The following is a 14,614-nucleotide window of genomic DNA, read 5'->3' on the forward strand; positions in this document are numbered from 1 at the left end:
ATTCCAACTTTTGAAGCTCTGAATCACAGCTACATTCAACAAGTAAAGAAAGCATCTCCCTCGGAAGAGAGTTAGAGTGAATTTGTTTTCTTAAAGTAGTCCACATTGGGAGCAAGGCAAACTACAACAGCACCAAAAAAAAAAAAAATTAAAAAAAAATTTAAAAAATCCAAAGAAAATCCACAGAGAATTAGTTTACTGTAAATTTACATATAATTTTTCATAGACTGCTCTATGTACACAAACCCCTAGCTGTAATCACCTGCCCAATGAGGAACAATAAATATATTAGCATCAGGAAATTGTAGACTTTCAGGCTGACATGCCCACCAGACAGGACAATCCTTTCAGGAGACAGGATGAATCTTACAGAGGCTAGGTTTCCAGAAGTGCAAGGAAAGATGTTCTGGGCATTGATGCATGGAATGCACACTTGTCTGTCCATTCAGACTTGTACCTAGTGTGCGTAAATCTGAGTTAAGTGCACAGACACCCTTCTAGGAGTGCTCCTTGACTCTGAATAAACTCCAAATCCACTGCTCAAAGGGCTCTCCAACCTGATCAGCACGTCTTGAAATGTGCAAGGTTAACAAGTAAACAACATTGCCGTTGACATTTTTAACAACAAAAGCAACACCAGTCCAGGAAACTCAAGCCACGAAAAACCCCCTCTTATAAACAGATGCAGGAATGATCAACACTTTTCCTGCTCGAGAGGCACATAAAACAACCAGATTTTCAAACCCAGAGTGGGCCAGACAGGATGACACTGTGAGAATGATTGAGCCTTGCAGTTCCCACCACTACAACAGGAGAAGTGAGAAGAGACCTCGGAAAGATGCAGATGCAACAGAGGGAATATTAACCAAAGGAGACAGAATAGATCTGAGGGTAGCTTGCTTCCACTGAGAAGCCAGTAATTCTTTAGACAATGCCACGTATTTCTGCTACAAAAGCCCAAACCATCTGGCCTCGTAGATGAAGTAGCTTAAAAAGTTTGTAATTTTCCTCTGGTAAGAATTCTGTCAAGCCTGGACTTCTGACTTCATCTTTTCACAGACTAAACCATAACAATACGCTGATGTACAGACTGAGTTACATAAATCTATTCCCACCTGATCACTGAGCAGGAAATTTTAAGAAATAAGTCTGCATATGGAGTATTAAAATGGCCATTTTGGGCAGACACAGCAGCCTTATTTTAGATATATGCAAACTAAACACATAAGTATTTAAAATACAGAATTTTTGCAACAATTGCAAATTAGAGAAATTCTTACAGAACTTGTGTCCAACAGTGCAAAATTGGCTTTGCATTACCATTTTACATTTTAGCAATAAAACAGAAAACACAAAATAGCAATGGGAAGCTATCTTCGTAATTGATCACTTTTATATGACTTCCTGGAGCACTAACATCAATTATGCTTGAATGTCAAAACAATGTTGGCACACTGCCAGTGAAGATTCAGATCAGGGCCACCATTTTATTCATTTATTCCTGTTTAGGAATCAGCGAATGGTACGATCAGTTTTTGGTTGTTAAACATGAACACTAAATATGAAGTATAATGAATTAAGCACTAGCATGACTTTGTTGTACATAAGTGAAATGGAAAATGCATCTATTTTAACTTGCTTTATTTCAAGTCTGCAGTCAGTCACCTGCAAGTATAGCATTGGAAGGTTGCTGTTAGTAGAGTCTGTCATAAGAAACAGAATATTTCTAATTATCAAGTTATGATATAACAAGGTATATACTTGCTCAGAGGCCTTTATTTTGATTGCAGTCTCACATTTAATCAGTTTTATCAAGGAACTATTTAAAAGTATGATGTCAATAAAAATTGATATGGCTTTCAATATTTTATGGCACAAATAACATTTCTTTTCCTCAGCTACTTGATAATTCTTTTCTGCTTACAGCAGACTAGGTGTTTCTTGCTGTGTAATACACTGTTGCATACGAAAACCCCCTATCAAAACAGGATATCCAAGGCAATCATTTCTCTCATGAACATGAAAACATTATACATATTCTTAAGTGAAGAGAATGGCCTGAGATGCCAGTGCTGGCTTACAGTCTTGCATCAATGAGCCTAACCCTCACATAATCATCAGTCCATTGGGAGGCTGCTTATTAGGGGTTTATTAGAAACCTTGTCAATAACTCCTGTTTTTGATAATTCTGTATTGGGTCGCCAGGAGATTTGTGTTCCTGACAAGATAAAATGAACAGGAAATCCTCTACAGCCTTGCCACTTTTTTCACTAGTAAATAAAAATCATAACAACCATTATGAAATACTAGCTACCATAAACAGAGAAGGAGAAGAAGAAAAAAAAAAAAAAAAAAAAAAAGACAAGCATTGCATATTTTAAATAAAGCAACATATAGCCCTTCTTGCCCTCTCCAATTACAAGATGATAAAAGATCACCTTTATAAAGTAGAATGACCGGATTTTGCGGAACGTGGCTGTTTCGGCTCCAAGGTATTTGTAGTGTTATAGTATCAGAGCCAGGATACAGCTGCCTTGTGACTAAGATGTCGTTCACTGAATAAGTGCTATCCAATCCCTCAACGTCACCAGACATCTGTTTCCTGTTTTCATTCTTTCTTTCACTGTTATCATTTTATCCAAGTTACCCTTTCACCTGAAAACCATTTAGAAACCTACCGAAACCAGCGCATGCATGCGTGTGTGTATCAAAGAAGTTGATTTAGGGAAAAAAATTGCCAAGACCAATTTGTTCATTTTAATACAAAGAGCAGGAGTGGAAACAAAGTTGCTTTCCCCCTCTTCTCCTCCCAAAAATACACAATGATACATAAACACTTTTGTCTTCTGGTCTTCACTAATATGACTAACTTCCTTCTTCACTTCCAGTTAAGTAGCTTTCCTGTTGAGTACCACCACCTCCACAAAATACAATTGTGAATTGATTCATAAAAACAGAAACATTATGGCACAAATAAGGGAAGGCAATAAATACTCTTCCCCCCGCTCCAACTCCTTCCCAAATGGAGGCAGTAGTATTGTAATAACAAAAAGAAAGAAAAAAAAAGGTTAAAAAAAAATATATTGCTTGTCATTTAAGGTTCCAAACCAACAATCATCAGGATGCAGAACAGGATACATCTAAAGTGAGAAAGTTATTTACTTCACATTCAAGTTAGCACTAGCTATACTTTTTTTGGCACATGGTGTTATTCTTAATGTGCCAAAACAGTGTTGTGCACCTTATAAAATATGAATGTTAACGCCACTAAGACTGAATTCCTGTTATTCACAATCCAATTTTATATTGGTGTTGTTTTGCTGTTTCACCTATACTTAAACCACAAGTCAGGAGAACAACCATTGCTGATAGCATCTAACACACATTAACAACAAACAACAGAAGCTGAAAAGTAAAATTGTCAAAAATCAGTGACTTTCCAATGTTAATCTCTGGATTTCAGGTTATTTAATCAGCACAAGAATAGAAGACTTGTTTTATTTTGTTTTGTGATTACAGATGTTCATGTTAATTGAAAAGGTAGTTTGTTGAATGAAGCAAAAATCTGGGTTGGTTAACAAACACCAACAAAAAAATTCATCTGCCTTTTCTTATTCTCTGAAAGAAAAACAAGGTTATTTTGTAATTTTTTTTTCTTTCCCCCTCCCCCTCCATGGCACACCAGCAAAATACAGGTGTCATACAGGAGAAACAGGAGATTCTGGCACTCAGAGGGCTTTCCCTAGGAGATGGGACGGTTTGGCAGCTACAGGAAACTGTCAGTAGCACTTCCAAGGGCACAAACAAAAATTGCAAAGCAAGACTTCTTGTGTTCTGGTCTTCCGGCCTGTTTCCTGCACCCTAATAATCAAATTATCCCTACTTTAAAGCCAAATTCAGCTTCCACAATTACATGAACTTTAATGAAGCATCTCATTAACTTCTGAGGAATCAGAGCAAATTCTGGTAATTAATTTCCTCTCTCATCTTTCAATTTACTGCTTGGTTTATCATCCGAAGTGCCCAATCCTAAGCTTCTGCATGAAACCTAGAATACTCTTGCATAGTAATAACACAGTATTCTGGAGAGATTGATAAAACAAACATTTGCTGGAAAATGATTTTCAAGAGTATATCAAGTCAGAGTTAATTAAAATACTGCTTCCCATAAAACCAATCTGTTCATAACTTTTCGCAAAATCTAAATTCATTTGTCCGCTGTTACATATGCAAACTGTGATCAAGCTGAAAGCTGAATCCTAATTGTGCACTCTGTCCACCACATCCCCATCTACAATCCCCACCACAATCTACTGTCACTGTCTTAATATTCATTGATTCTGGATTCTGCTATGCACTTTTATTAATGACATTATATTTGTGTCTGGACAAGTTTTAAATTTTGTTTGAATAATAAAAGCCATTGATTTAAGATGGCCATCATTTTTTCCCCTCCAAATTTAGATAGAAAGTTCTTTTAAACTGCACAAAAAGTTTAAAAGTCCTTTTAAACTTTTTTTTAAACAAAGTCTCTTTTAAACTAAAACTGCTGTCTTTCTCAATTCCATCTGAAAGAGTAAGACAAAATGAAGACTTCTTAAGCTCTAGAGCTATTGATGGTAGTGGCAAAATCCAAAACATTGCTATGGAATTGAAGAGGTTAATGAATCCTTCTGTATTTTGTTATTTCTGGTTGGGTTTGTAATTTTCCCCATCCAAAACCAGATGGTCTATCTCTTAGAGGTATATCAAGATATAATTTTCCAAAACATCAATTGTAACATTATGTAATATGATTGTAAAACTAATACTAATTTTATACAGCCATGTTTCAAATTTTAAATTGAGGGAGGGAAAGATATTAACTAATTTTTAGGTCAAGTTATTCTTTGAATGAACTTGTAGGTCAAATCATCCCCTGAAATAAATGCAACTTGGAAACATTCTGTCTGAAAAAAACAGTCTCCAAACCCTGGCAAATAATCACAAGAGAAAGTGCCCGAACACACATTTATGTCAGAGTCTATGCTGTTTCCAAATGTGAACTTTTCATACACTGTGTTATGAAAATAAAGAAGTCAAGAGCTACACCAGAAGATTACATAAACAAAAATTTATGTTTTGCCTAGTATAACAGGAGTCTTAAAAAAACCAAACACCACTTCATATCCATTATTTCATACCCAGATGTTTCCTGTACACCTGCAGTTGTCTCCAGTGCTGAATTCATGAGCTATAGTATTTTAACAGACTCTCATCAGTTGGTTTTAGAATTTTCTTGTCTGCCATGTTCACGATCCATCCTGGAGCAAGACCAAAAAATATCTGTCTGGGATCCTTGCGTGAGCTTAACATTTTGAAGAGTTCATCCTTAGTTATGTCTGGTAAGACATAGCCGTATTTCTTGGCAAGTTCAAGCCTGGCTTCTGCAACCTTAGATGGATCTGCCAGGTACCCACGATTCCTGGCATCAGTGTAGTAACGCACTAGATCTTCAGGTGGAAGCATTCGCTTTGGAATAGGCTGGCCACGCAGAAAAAATACTACTGGCTTACATAAAATTTCTGTGGGCAAACATGAAAGAAAATTAGATAGTATGCTTTACAATACATATTTAAGAAGGTGTCATTTAATATCTTTATTTAGTACTTTGTGCCACATAAATTATTGAACTCTTATTATTAAAAAGTATCAAGCAGAACCCTGTATTTCTTGGCTTAAGTTATTCTTATTCAGAACAAGATAGTGGTTCATAAGTTTCACTTAACCAAACAAACAACTCTGTTTTAACTGGTATTTATAATGACAACCTGGATGAATCGTTACTTCTAATGCATTTAGAATACCTACTTTGGAAAGATACAATAACTAAAATAGATGCCTTCATATATTTAAAGGACTGACTTCCAGGTTAGAAGAAACACATTTGCACGGCTATTTACATAGTGTACCAACAAATGTCAAATGTAGTGTTTCTATAAATATTTTTAAATGAAGAATCAATGGCACATGCATCTATCTAGCCGTTTGTGAAGACTATCTTCTCCTCAAGTTTTACTGAATTTGGCAAATTACACTCCAGATCCTTTTAACCTTAGTATTTTTATTGTTTTCTGGACTGGAAAAAAAGGACTTTTATCACTCCAGAGTAACACATTTTGCAAACTAAAAATGTCTATTCCTCTTGTTCTCAGCCTCATTCACACATGAAAGCTCCATTATTGTCAATAAAACCTGCATGAATGAATATTAGGCAGGATGCAGCCTCAAGCAAAGCAAAGCCTCATTCTTCAGTGAAAGTGTTCTGAAAACAATAGCCATTTTGACTGGAATGATTCTGAGCTTCTGTAACTCGGTTATTTCCTCACTTCAACTAGAAAATTATTTTAAATTAAAACCAGAAATATCCACAGTGGGTTTTAAACCTAATTCTGCCCCTCCCCCCCCCCCAGTTTTCTTAAGTATTATTAAACACATGAGAAAGTTGGAAGACAAATATTCAAAGAAACAATCTTTTATGAGTTACTCTGTTTATAAAGCTACTTGGATTTCTTTAATTGGCTGACTGGTAAATGACTGCTAACACTGGTAGGGCTGAACAAGCAAATGGTTAATAAAAGCAAAACTGAATGCATTACAGTTCAACATTTGTGTAACAGTGTGTTGTTGAAGCTTTTAGAAGAGAAAAAGTGGATGATTTTCCAGAAGAACTATATTTGAAACTTTTATTTGGATCATTTAATCTTTGCACATTCAGAGAGAAAGAGAGGCAGAAATGGAAAGGAATTCTTACCCAGACTCCTCGGATCATAAAATGCTGTTGTTACCACACCTCCATTTTTTTCTATGGCTGCAATTGCTAATTCAGATGCCCTCTGCACTTCAATATTTACTTTTGCTGAAAAAATATCAGCGCCCTGTAAATTTCAACACAAATCAGAGTAACATTAAAATGAGTATTTTAGGACATACACTTATTCCTCTCTGCAAAATTTTAAGAAACGTGAAATCCTGCAAAGTATTATGATTTGTCTGTTCCCTGCATCAAGACAGGTAACCAAACTGCTCTCGCTCAGTCACCCAGATTGAATGAAAAAAACCCTTTGCCTGTCCAAAAAATATTCACACATTTCTTTCAGCATATTCTAGTCTTCTGTTGTCAAATACTTTAACCTCTTGTTACATGCTTCTTATCTGCAATTTCTGTAGTGTCTCAGGTCTTAAAACATCATACTGGGGTTTCGTTTGTTTTGGGTTTTGGTTTGTTTTTGGGTTTTTTTTTTTTGCAAATCCACAGTGCCCTCTAGCGGGGTTATCATCATAACATCCCACAGCAAAGCGATTTAGAAAAGCAAAGTTGCTCCCAAAACATGAGAAGGACAACCTGACTGCCTGGCATGGAAAAACAGAAAACCCAAGCTTTTATACTGCCCGAGGTAATAAGCATCTTGCATGTATACCTCCTCCACCAGCTGGACGCCATAATCCCTTTTGAGAGGCTGCACTGTTACACCTCTGGCGTTAGTGAGCTGTGTTAAGTCAATTGGCTGTGTGGGGTCAACTCTACCCAAATCGATCAGGTACTGCAGCCTCTGAAGACTGAGCGGTTGATACTGCCGTCTGAGGCTGGGGAGAGGAACACAGAAAACAAACAAAACAATGAAAAATTTCAAACACTGAAGCGTCAACAGGAACTAGTTAACCAAGGCACAACACATAATATTTTGTTTTCTACCTACTCTTAAAATTACCAAGTAAGTGTTTAAAACGCACCTATCCATAAACCAAAATTTTAAGTTTAATTTAATGCAAATACAAGCCCTAGTCACAGGCCAAGACTCCATTATGCCTTCAGGTTGGTCACACACACACCCCCTCCAATATATTAATTATTTTGCTGTTGCTGAGCTCAATTTACTCCAGAATACCTCTCTACTTGTTGACTGGTTTAAGGAAGCTAAAAAGATGAAGAAATCAAAACGTCAGCATTTCTTGGTAACTCAACTAGATTGTAAATAACTACCTTCTTCAAAGTGAGTCCAGCTTGGTAGCTTCACTGAAAATTTCATTCAGGAAATCCAAGCAAAAAACCCTAAATAAACCACAATCAAAACCAAATATAGCCTCTCCTCCCATACAAATTTAGTCAAAGACTATCTGCCCAACCCTGTATGTGCTCCTGCATAGTTTGCCTATATCCAACAAGATATTTTAGTCTATTACCACTGTACCTGACATCTCACAAGTACCGAATGGAATGTTCCTCAAAATACCACAAAGGAAGAGAAGTATCGAGAAAATGCATACTGACCCATACCCCCAAAGGAAGTTGGAGTATTTTGTCAATAGCCATCAGCTTCAGCAGAAACTACTGCATTTTATGAAGTTCTAACTTTACTACACAAACCGATCCTTAGAACAGTTTTCCCCATCCCAATGTCTATAGCTACTGCACATAACTTACACTGATGCTCAAAGCTTTCTCATACAATCGGTTTGACCACCACTACAGGAAATTTGTGTGTGGTAGCAGAAAAACTGAGAGCTTATCTCTGTTATTGGCAAGCTAAATAAGAAAGAAAAACAACAGAATTTACACCATCAGACAGCTCTTAAGAAAGGAGAAGTTCAAGAAGTGGAGGAACACTACTGTAGACAGAAAGAAGGAGGTGAAGATAAACAGGCAGGGACATTGCTCAGCATACTCCCATCCTGCCATGATAGCGCCTCTGAAGTACACTTTCAATGTTCACTAGACAAACATTTACAATAGATGACACTGAAATTCTGCAAACATTGAAAAGAAATTGGAGTATTTTTTTTTGTTTCCAAATGCTGTCAGATCTGGTTAAAAACAGCAAGACCCTACTAATTTCTTGTCACTGCAGAAGCCTGGATTTTTGCTATTGGTAATTCATGAACTCGTAACCACTGTTAACACAAGAAGCTCAGTGTCTGCATTCTGCAGTGTTTCCTTTGTAGGACTGCAAATCTAAACTCTTGTCTTCAGCTATGGAAATTTTTTCTCATTTACTCTTGAGAGTAACTTAAACAAACAGGAGGCAATGACAGTACTTGGAAATAGAGTTTGAACTTCAAAATTAGTAAGACTCACAGAGAAAATGTTTAGCAACCAGTACAGGTCTGCAAGTTATACTGCATGCATAAAGAATGCAAATATAAAAATGCACAGCTATTTGATGAAGTTATATCAGCAAATGAAACATGAAATCAACCTGCAAGTTTAACAATTCACAAACACACACATATTTATCTTTTTATTCTTGAACTGTCTGCTAAGTGTGGCATGTTTTGCCTGTAACAGCACCATACAGGTACAGAAGTTTTCACGATCATACCTAAAAGCAACAAAATGATTACTGACCCAGGTAACATACATGCTATCCTAGGAAACAAAACCAGCTTTAAACAACAACAAAAAATTAAAAACCAGTTTTGTAATCATCAATATAAGTGAAGGAAATTAATAAAACACCAGCATACAGCTCTCCAGCTAAGAACAGTGACTGCAGACAAGACACGTTAGATGAATAATTTTAAAAATTAAAAAGCTGGAAGATGGACACAGAACAAACAAACAGGGTGTGAAAAGAGGACAAAAGCGTCAAACCAGTCCCAGCACCTGAGGAGAACAATGGTGAAAGATGACTTCATGGCCTCATCCAGGAGATTTGATATTAAAGAGCTTGTTAAAATCCTAGGTGGAACAGGTGGAGTACAGACAAAGACTGCAGTGTTGCAGGACTAAAAAAGTAGAGTCATGAAAAGAAGCAGAATTGTTTGGCTAGCAGCAGATCAGAGCTTCACATGAATAAAGCTAACAGAAATAACAAAGCAAGGCTTTGCATTACACTTCCATGCTTAACATGCTCACTTGAGTCAATGGGCCTGTTCCCAGTCAGTTCAGCATGTTACCCGCTGTGCAGGCAGGCAAAGAGAGAAACAAACATGTACAGAGGAGTGGTCTCAGAGAAGAATCGCACTCAGCTGTAGAAGGAAGGGTAGCCTGCTACAGATGCAGGATTATGCAAAGAAAAGTACAAATAAGCAGAGCTGTGAAGTAACAGAAAATGAGTGAATTCATTAAAAAAATAATCTCAGAAGAAGTGGGAGATGCTGTTGTTAAGGAAGCTAACAATCTGAGAGGAATAGCTCACTTTCAGTTAGGCCTGTTTTGGCATATTGGCTTCTAGCTTCAGAAGGAAGATCAAGAAAAGCAGACAATGATCAATTTCCAGGTAAATGTGAAGAAACTTACCTATGTCCCTCATTAAACCCATATTTTGGTATGGCCAAGTAAAACGGAGTTTGACCACCCTCAAAGCCTAATCGGGGGCGATTTCCTCTTTGTCTTTCTCCTTTATGACCTCGACCACACTTCCTACCTCCATATCTTCCACGGCCACGTCTTCTCTCCTTGAAAACAATCAATGATACATTGATACATTTAGTCAATGATTTTGGAGATAAGCATCTCTAAAACATGATTTCAGAGATATGAACAGCTAAGCAAAATGCTGATCCTTGAGGAAAAATTAAGAGATAGATCCATTTGATCTTACAAAGTTTTTCCCATTTAAGCTACCATTTACTGGAGTGTGAACACATGTGGAAGGAGCAATGTCACATTGCTAACCAGTCTCTTATCTGCACAACACAATTCACACATTTGTTATTTTCCAGAGTTCCTCAGTGTGAATCAGTCACTAGAGATATGTGAAGCAATGCGTTCTGAACAGTATTTGTACTGCTTATAAGCTAACTTTTGTTAAGTTGCAGCACAGTCACTGCTGGATCAATAACAATGTAAATAATTATTAAACAGGCTACAGTAAGCCTCTTCAATTTCTCTTTTTTTTTTTATTCAACATTCAAATAACCAAACTTCAAGCACCGTGATCCCACAAATTGCTATATGCAGTTAGACTGCAGCCAGAATACTGAGTAAAACTCAGGTCTGAAAACTGCTCTTTACAACATGGTATTTGATTACTAGCCTAACACCGTAAAGACCTAAAATTTGATGCTTCATGCTCTTTATTGTGTCCGTAGGTTTTCCAAAGTTATGGAGTACTTAATGTGCACTGAAATATTGGTACAAGAGTCAGTACAGACATACATCAGAAGCTAGACTAGACTATCCCAGTCACCAAAGGAAGTTGAGTTGTCCCCAGCCCACGCACTATGCTGCTTTACTCAGTGTCTCTTGTGCTGACACAAGCAGTTGTGGGGCCCTGTGCTGGACAGGTAATGGAATTAAACTAGATGAAACCTAACTTCTGTCTAACTATTTTTCTGCTGGTTTAGTTCCCTGCTTCGGCTCACTGCACAACCTCTAGCAGTGGTAGGAAATACACAGCAGGTGTGACCACCTGGTGGCAGAGGGACACCCACCCTTTCTGGCAGTTGCTCATCACCCCCCCCAGACTGCACCATGACTTTAGTAAATACAAGCTCACTGACAAGTAATGTAATCAGTACATTGACCAGATTTTAGACTGTTGGAGGAGCCAATCAAAATTTTTTTATACAACTTCTGTTTGTGAAGACAAATGCTGTTAAATCTGCTTATTTGAGAATAAGGCTGTCTGACACCAAAATCAAAACAACCAGACAAACAGAGCTGAGGTCACTTGTACAATTTCTAATGGAAGACAAACAGCAGCAGCATGGGGAAAACATTGCTCATTTCTTAGATGGAGTTGCAAGTTACTTGCTAAAGGCTGAATGAGTGTACAAAAATTTCTACTTTCAAGATTAAAAAAAAAATAATGTTCTCCTAAACCCAACAGATACCTTGAAAAACAGAGTCCCGAGGACAGACACTGGCAGGTAAGCATCAGCTCCAGTAAATCGCAAGTTCAGACTATCTCTCAACTTCTCAATGCTAAGCTTGAAAATACCATTTTGGAGGCTGGATTAGTTTGAAAAACCTTAAGAATCACCACTCCAGCACTGAACAGTGCTACTTCTACCTTAAATTGATCCTGGCCAAGATGGACATTCACATCTCCAAGTGAAGTAACCTGACAGCAGAACCCCAACAGCTGTAGGGGGAAGAATTTCCATTCTGTTGTCTTGTCACAGGTTTATGGGGTTACCACTATGCAGCACTCACCAGCTCTGTTGGCATCTCTAGGGAGCCCTGAGCACTGACAGGGAAGTGCTGCAGGGACAGTCCCCTGTCAGTCCCCTATTCGTACGACTTTAGCCCTTTAACTTCATCCCCCTGTACACAGATATCCGACACACACACCCCAGATTGGGTTCCTCCTGGTTTCTTTCCTTTATTTGTCTATCACTTTACAATGAGACAGGGAAGATTTAGTTTTGTTTTTGAGAAAGCAATAGTAACAAGAAACGGTGGCTGGCACCACAACCCTTTTCCTTTTAAACCTTTTAACCTTCCTTGCCTTTTCTGGCATATTACCCCATCCCATAAACATTCGTTATTCCATACTTTCCTATTTCCACCCACCTTCCAACAACGGCCCCGAGGTTTCGCTAGGATCACCCATCAGCCAAGTCCTCCGAGAGGACATCCACACGCACCGGCTGTAGGGCACGCAAAGGGCAAGAACAGGGCCAACACACACTGCAGTGCCACCCGCTGCCACAGGCCGCTCTCCTGGGACCTGCCACTATCTCCCCAAAGGCCTGTGACAGGCCCCGAAGAAACCGCCACCGGGGCCGGGCATGCCCGACGACGACGTAGAGGCCCGCCGCCGCAGGGAAAGCGCGCCCGCCACCCACCCGACAAGCTGCAGGCACTCACCCGCTTTTTGGAGCCCGGGCTGGGCCTTAGGTTGGCCAGACTAACTCTGGGCAGCGACCGCAGCAGCTCCAAGGCCTTGGTCCCGCCATTCCCACTCATATCCGCTCACCTCCCAAGGGCAGCACTAAGGGTGGCGCGGGCGAGCTGCTTTACGGCAGAACCGTAAACCGCACCTCCCGCGCCCTCCCAACAGTGTCGCGCAGCCTGCCCCGCCGGCGGGGCGGGTGCGGACGGAGGGGGGCGCTGGCTCCGCCGCTCCAGCCGGCGCCGGGCTCACGGGCGCCCGAGGCGCGGCGCGGGGAGAGGCGCGGCGTGCGCGGCCGGGGCCGCCGAGGGGCGCGGTGCGGCTGAGGCGTCCTGCGGGCCGGCGGCGGGGGGGGATGGAGCCCGGCTGCCCTCCCGCATCCCGGCCGGCCGACGGCCACGCACCGCCGTCCTGGGAGAACGGGGAAGGCGCGGAGGGTTACAGGTGAACACGGATCCGTCCTTTTAGTCGTGCGTTAACTAAGAATACCAACGGATTAGGCGTAGGTCCCAAACCGCATTTCGTTTTCCCGTATCTGCTTTTCTGTTCCTCACACAGATCTCAGCCGAGTACTTTAACGCCAGGCCTCGCAAACCGCCAGCCCGCACCTGAACACAGCTGGCGGCAGCGCGCAGAGCAACTGGAACCACCGTGCCCTGCGTCAACCAAAAACGTTTGAAGGTGGATACTCACTGGAAACGTGCATTATTATTAGAGGCTTTTCCTTGTACTGGTGCAGTACTTGATCACTTCAATTATTTTAATCCAAAAAGTGGACCTACTGGAAAATCATACAGCAGCTTCAATCGGTACATTGGTCGGGTGGGAAGTCAGGTACTCTCTGGTGGAGGGGGCATGCCGCTGGTGGAGGTAGGCTCACTGGAGCGAAGAACTGAATTCTAGAAGCTGCTGCTGAGAAGTTACAGAGCAGAAAGGCTGGTTCCCGTTGTGAAAGTCACTTGATGCTCCTAAGTGTGATACCTGCTTTCAGTCCTGAAACTTGTTTGATGAAAACAAGATGAACAAAAAGTTCCATGTTGAATGTCTGCTTCAGGTTTCATCTTGGAGAAAAGGTCAGCCAATAGCTCTGCCAGTTCTGAGAGTAAATAGGGGTGAAATGGGAATCACGTTGCAGAAATTCATGTTTCAGTATGAAATCTGTATAGCTTCTTACCCCCTTCAGAAAAGATTACTAACAATTACAATGTAACAATACACATGAAATGCTGGTATGCACAACCATCTTACCCAAGTCCCTTTTGGTCACTAGGACAGAGAAAAATACGTAAGTTTAGAGTATGCTTTGCCTTGTAAAGCTGTCACTACACTAAGCAGAACATTGAAATTAGGTAGAAAAGTATCATTCCTAAGATAGATATCTCACTGTAAAGAGACAGCCAACTTACAGGTCTTTGAAAGATTCATAATTCAGATGTTTTCAGCAATTCCTTCGGGATTTCAGCAGCTCAGTTCTTTGAACATTTGTAACTGGCAGACTGCCCCATGCCCGCACAGGCCATCCCACTACTGTGTGATTCGCCTGTGCGCAATCCATGCAGAACTCGCATTTCTCCAGTGACCCTGAGCCATGCTAGCAGCCACTGGGAATTCAGGTAACATGGTTCCAGCTATATTGGCTAAAAGATTAAAAGTTTGATTTAATTATGAGCAGATTACTGATCTCCTAGCTGGAGGTTCATCAGCACGCCACCTTATGGAACTGACGTTTATGTGGTTAATAGCACGGTAGAGAGGGAAGACAAAACTTTGTTCGTGTCCCAAAAGGATGTTCT

The 14,614-nt window shown here is 40.0% G+C and overlaps 1 protein-coding gene across 1 annotated transcript; it reads right to left on the reverse strand.

The window, feature by feature from the left end:
* Positions 1 to 1,758: 1,758 nt before the first annotated feature.
* On the reverse strand, positions 1,759 to 12,953 carry MRPL15 (mitochondrial ribosomal protein L15). Its single transcript, XM_037379942.1, has 5 exons — positions 12,797 to 12,953; positions 10,280 to 10,437; positions 7,461 to 7,626; positions 6,794 to 6,917; positions 1,759 to 5,564 (listed from the first exon to the last, which is right to left on the reverse strand). Exons 1-5 carry the CDS (start codon positions 12,893 to 12,895, stop codon positions 5,227 to 5,229), a joined length of 885 nt encoding a protein of 294 aa, XP_037235839.1. The 5' UTR covers positions 12,896 to 12,953; the 3' UTR covers positions 1,759 to 5,226.
* Positions 12,954 to 14,614: the final 1,661 nt, after the last annotated feature.

Source organism: Falco rusticolus, chromosome 3 (assembly GCF_015220075.1).
Source record: "Falco rusticolus isolate bFalRus1 chromosome 3, bFalRus1.pri, whole genome shotgun sequence".
NCBI classification, from domain to species: Eukaryota; Metazoa; Chordata; class Aves; order Falconiformes; family Falconidae; genus Falco; species Falco rusticolus.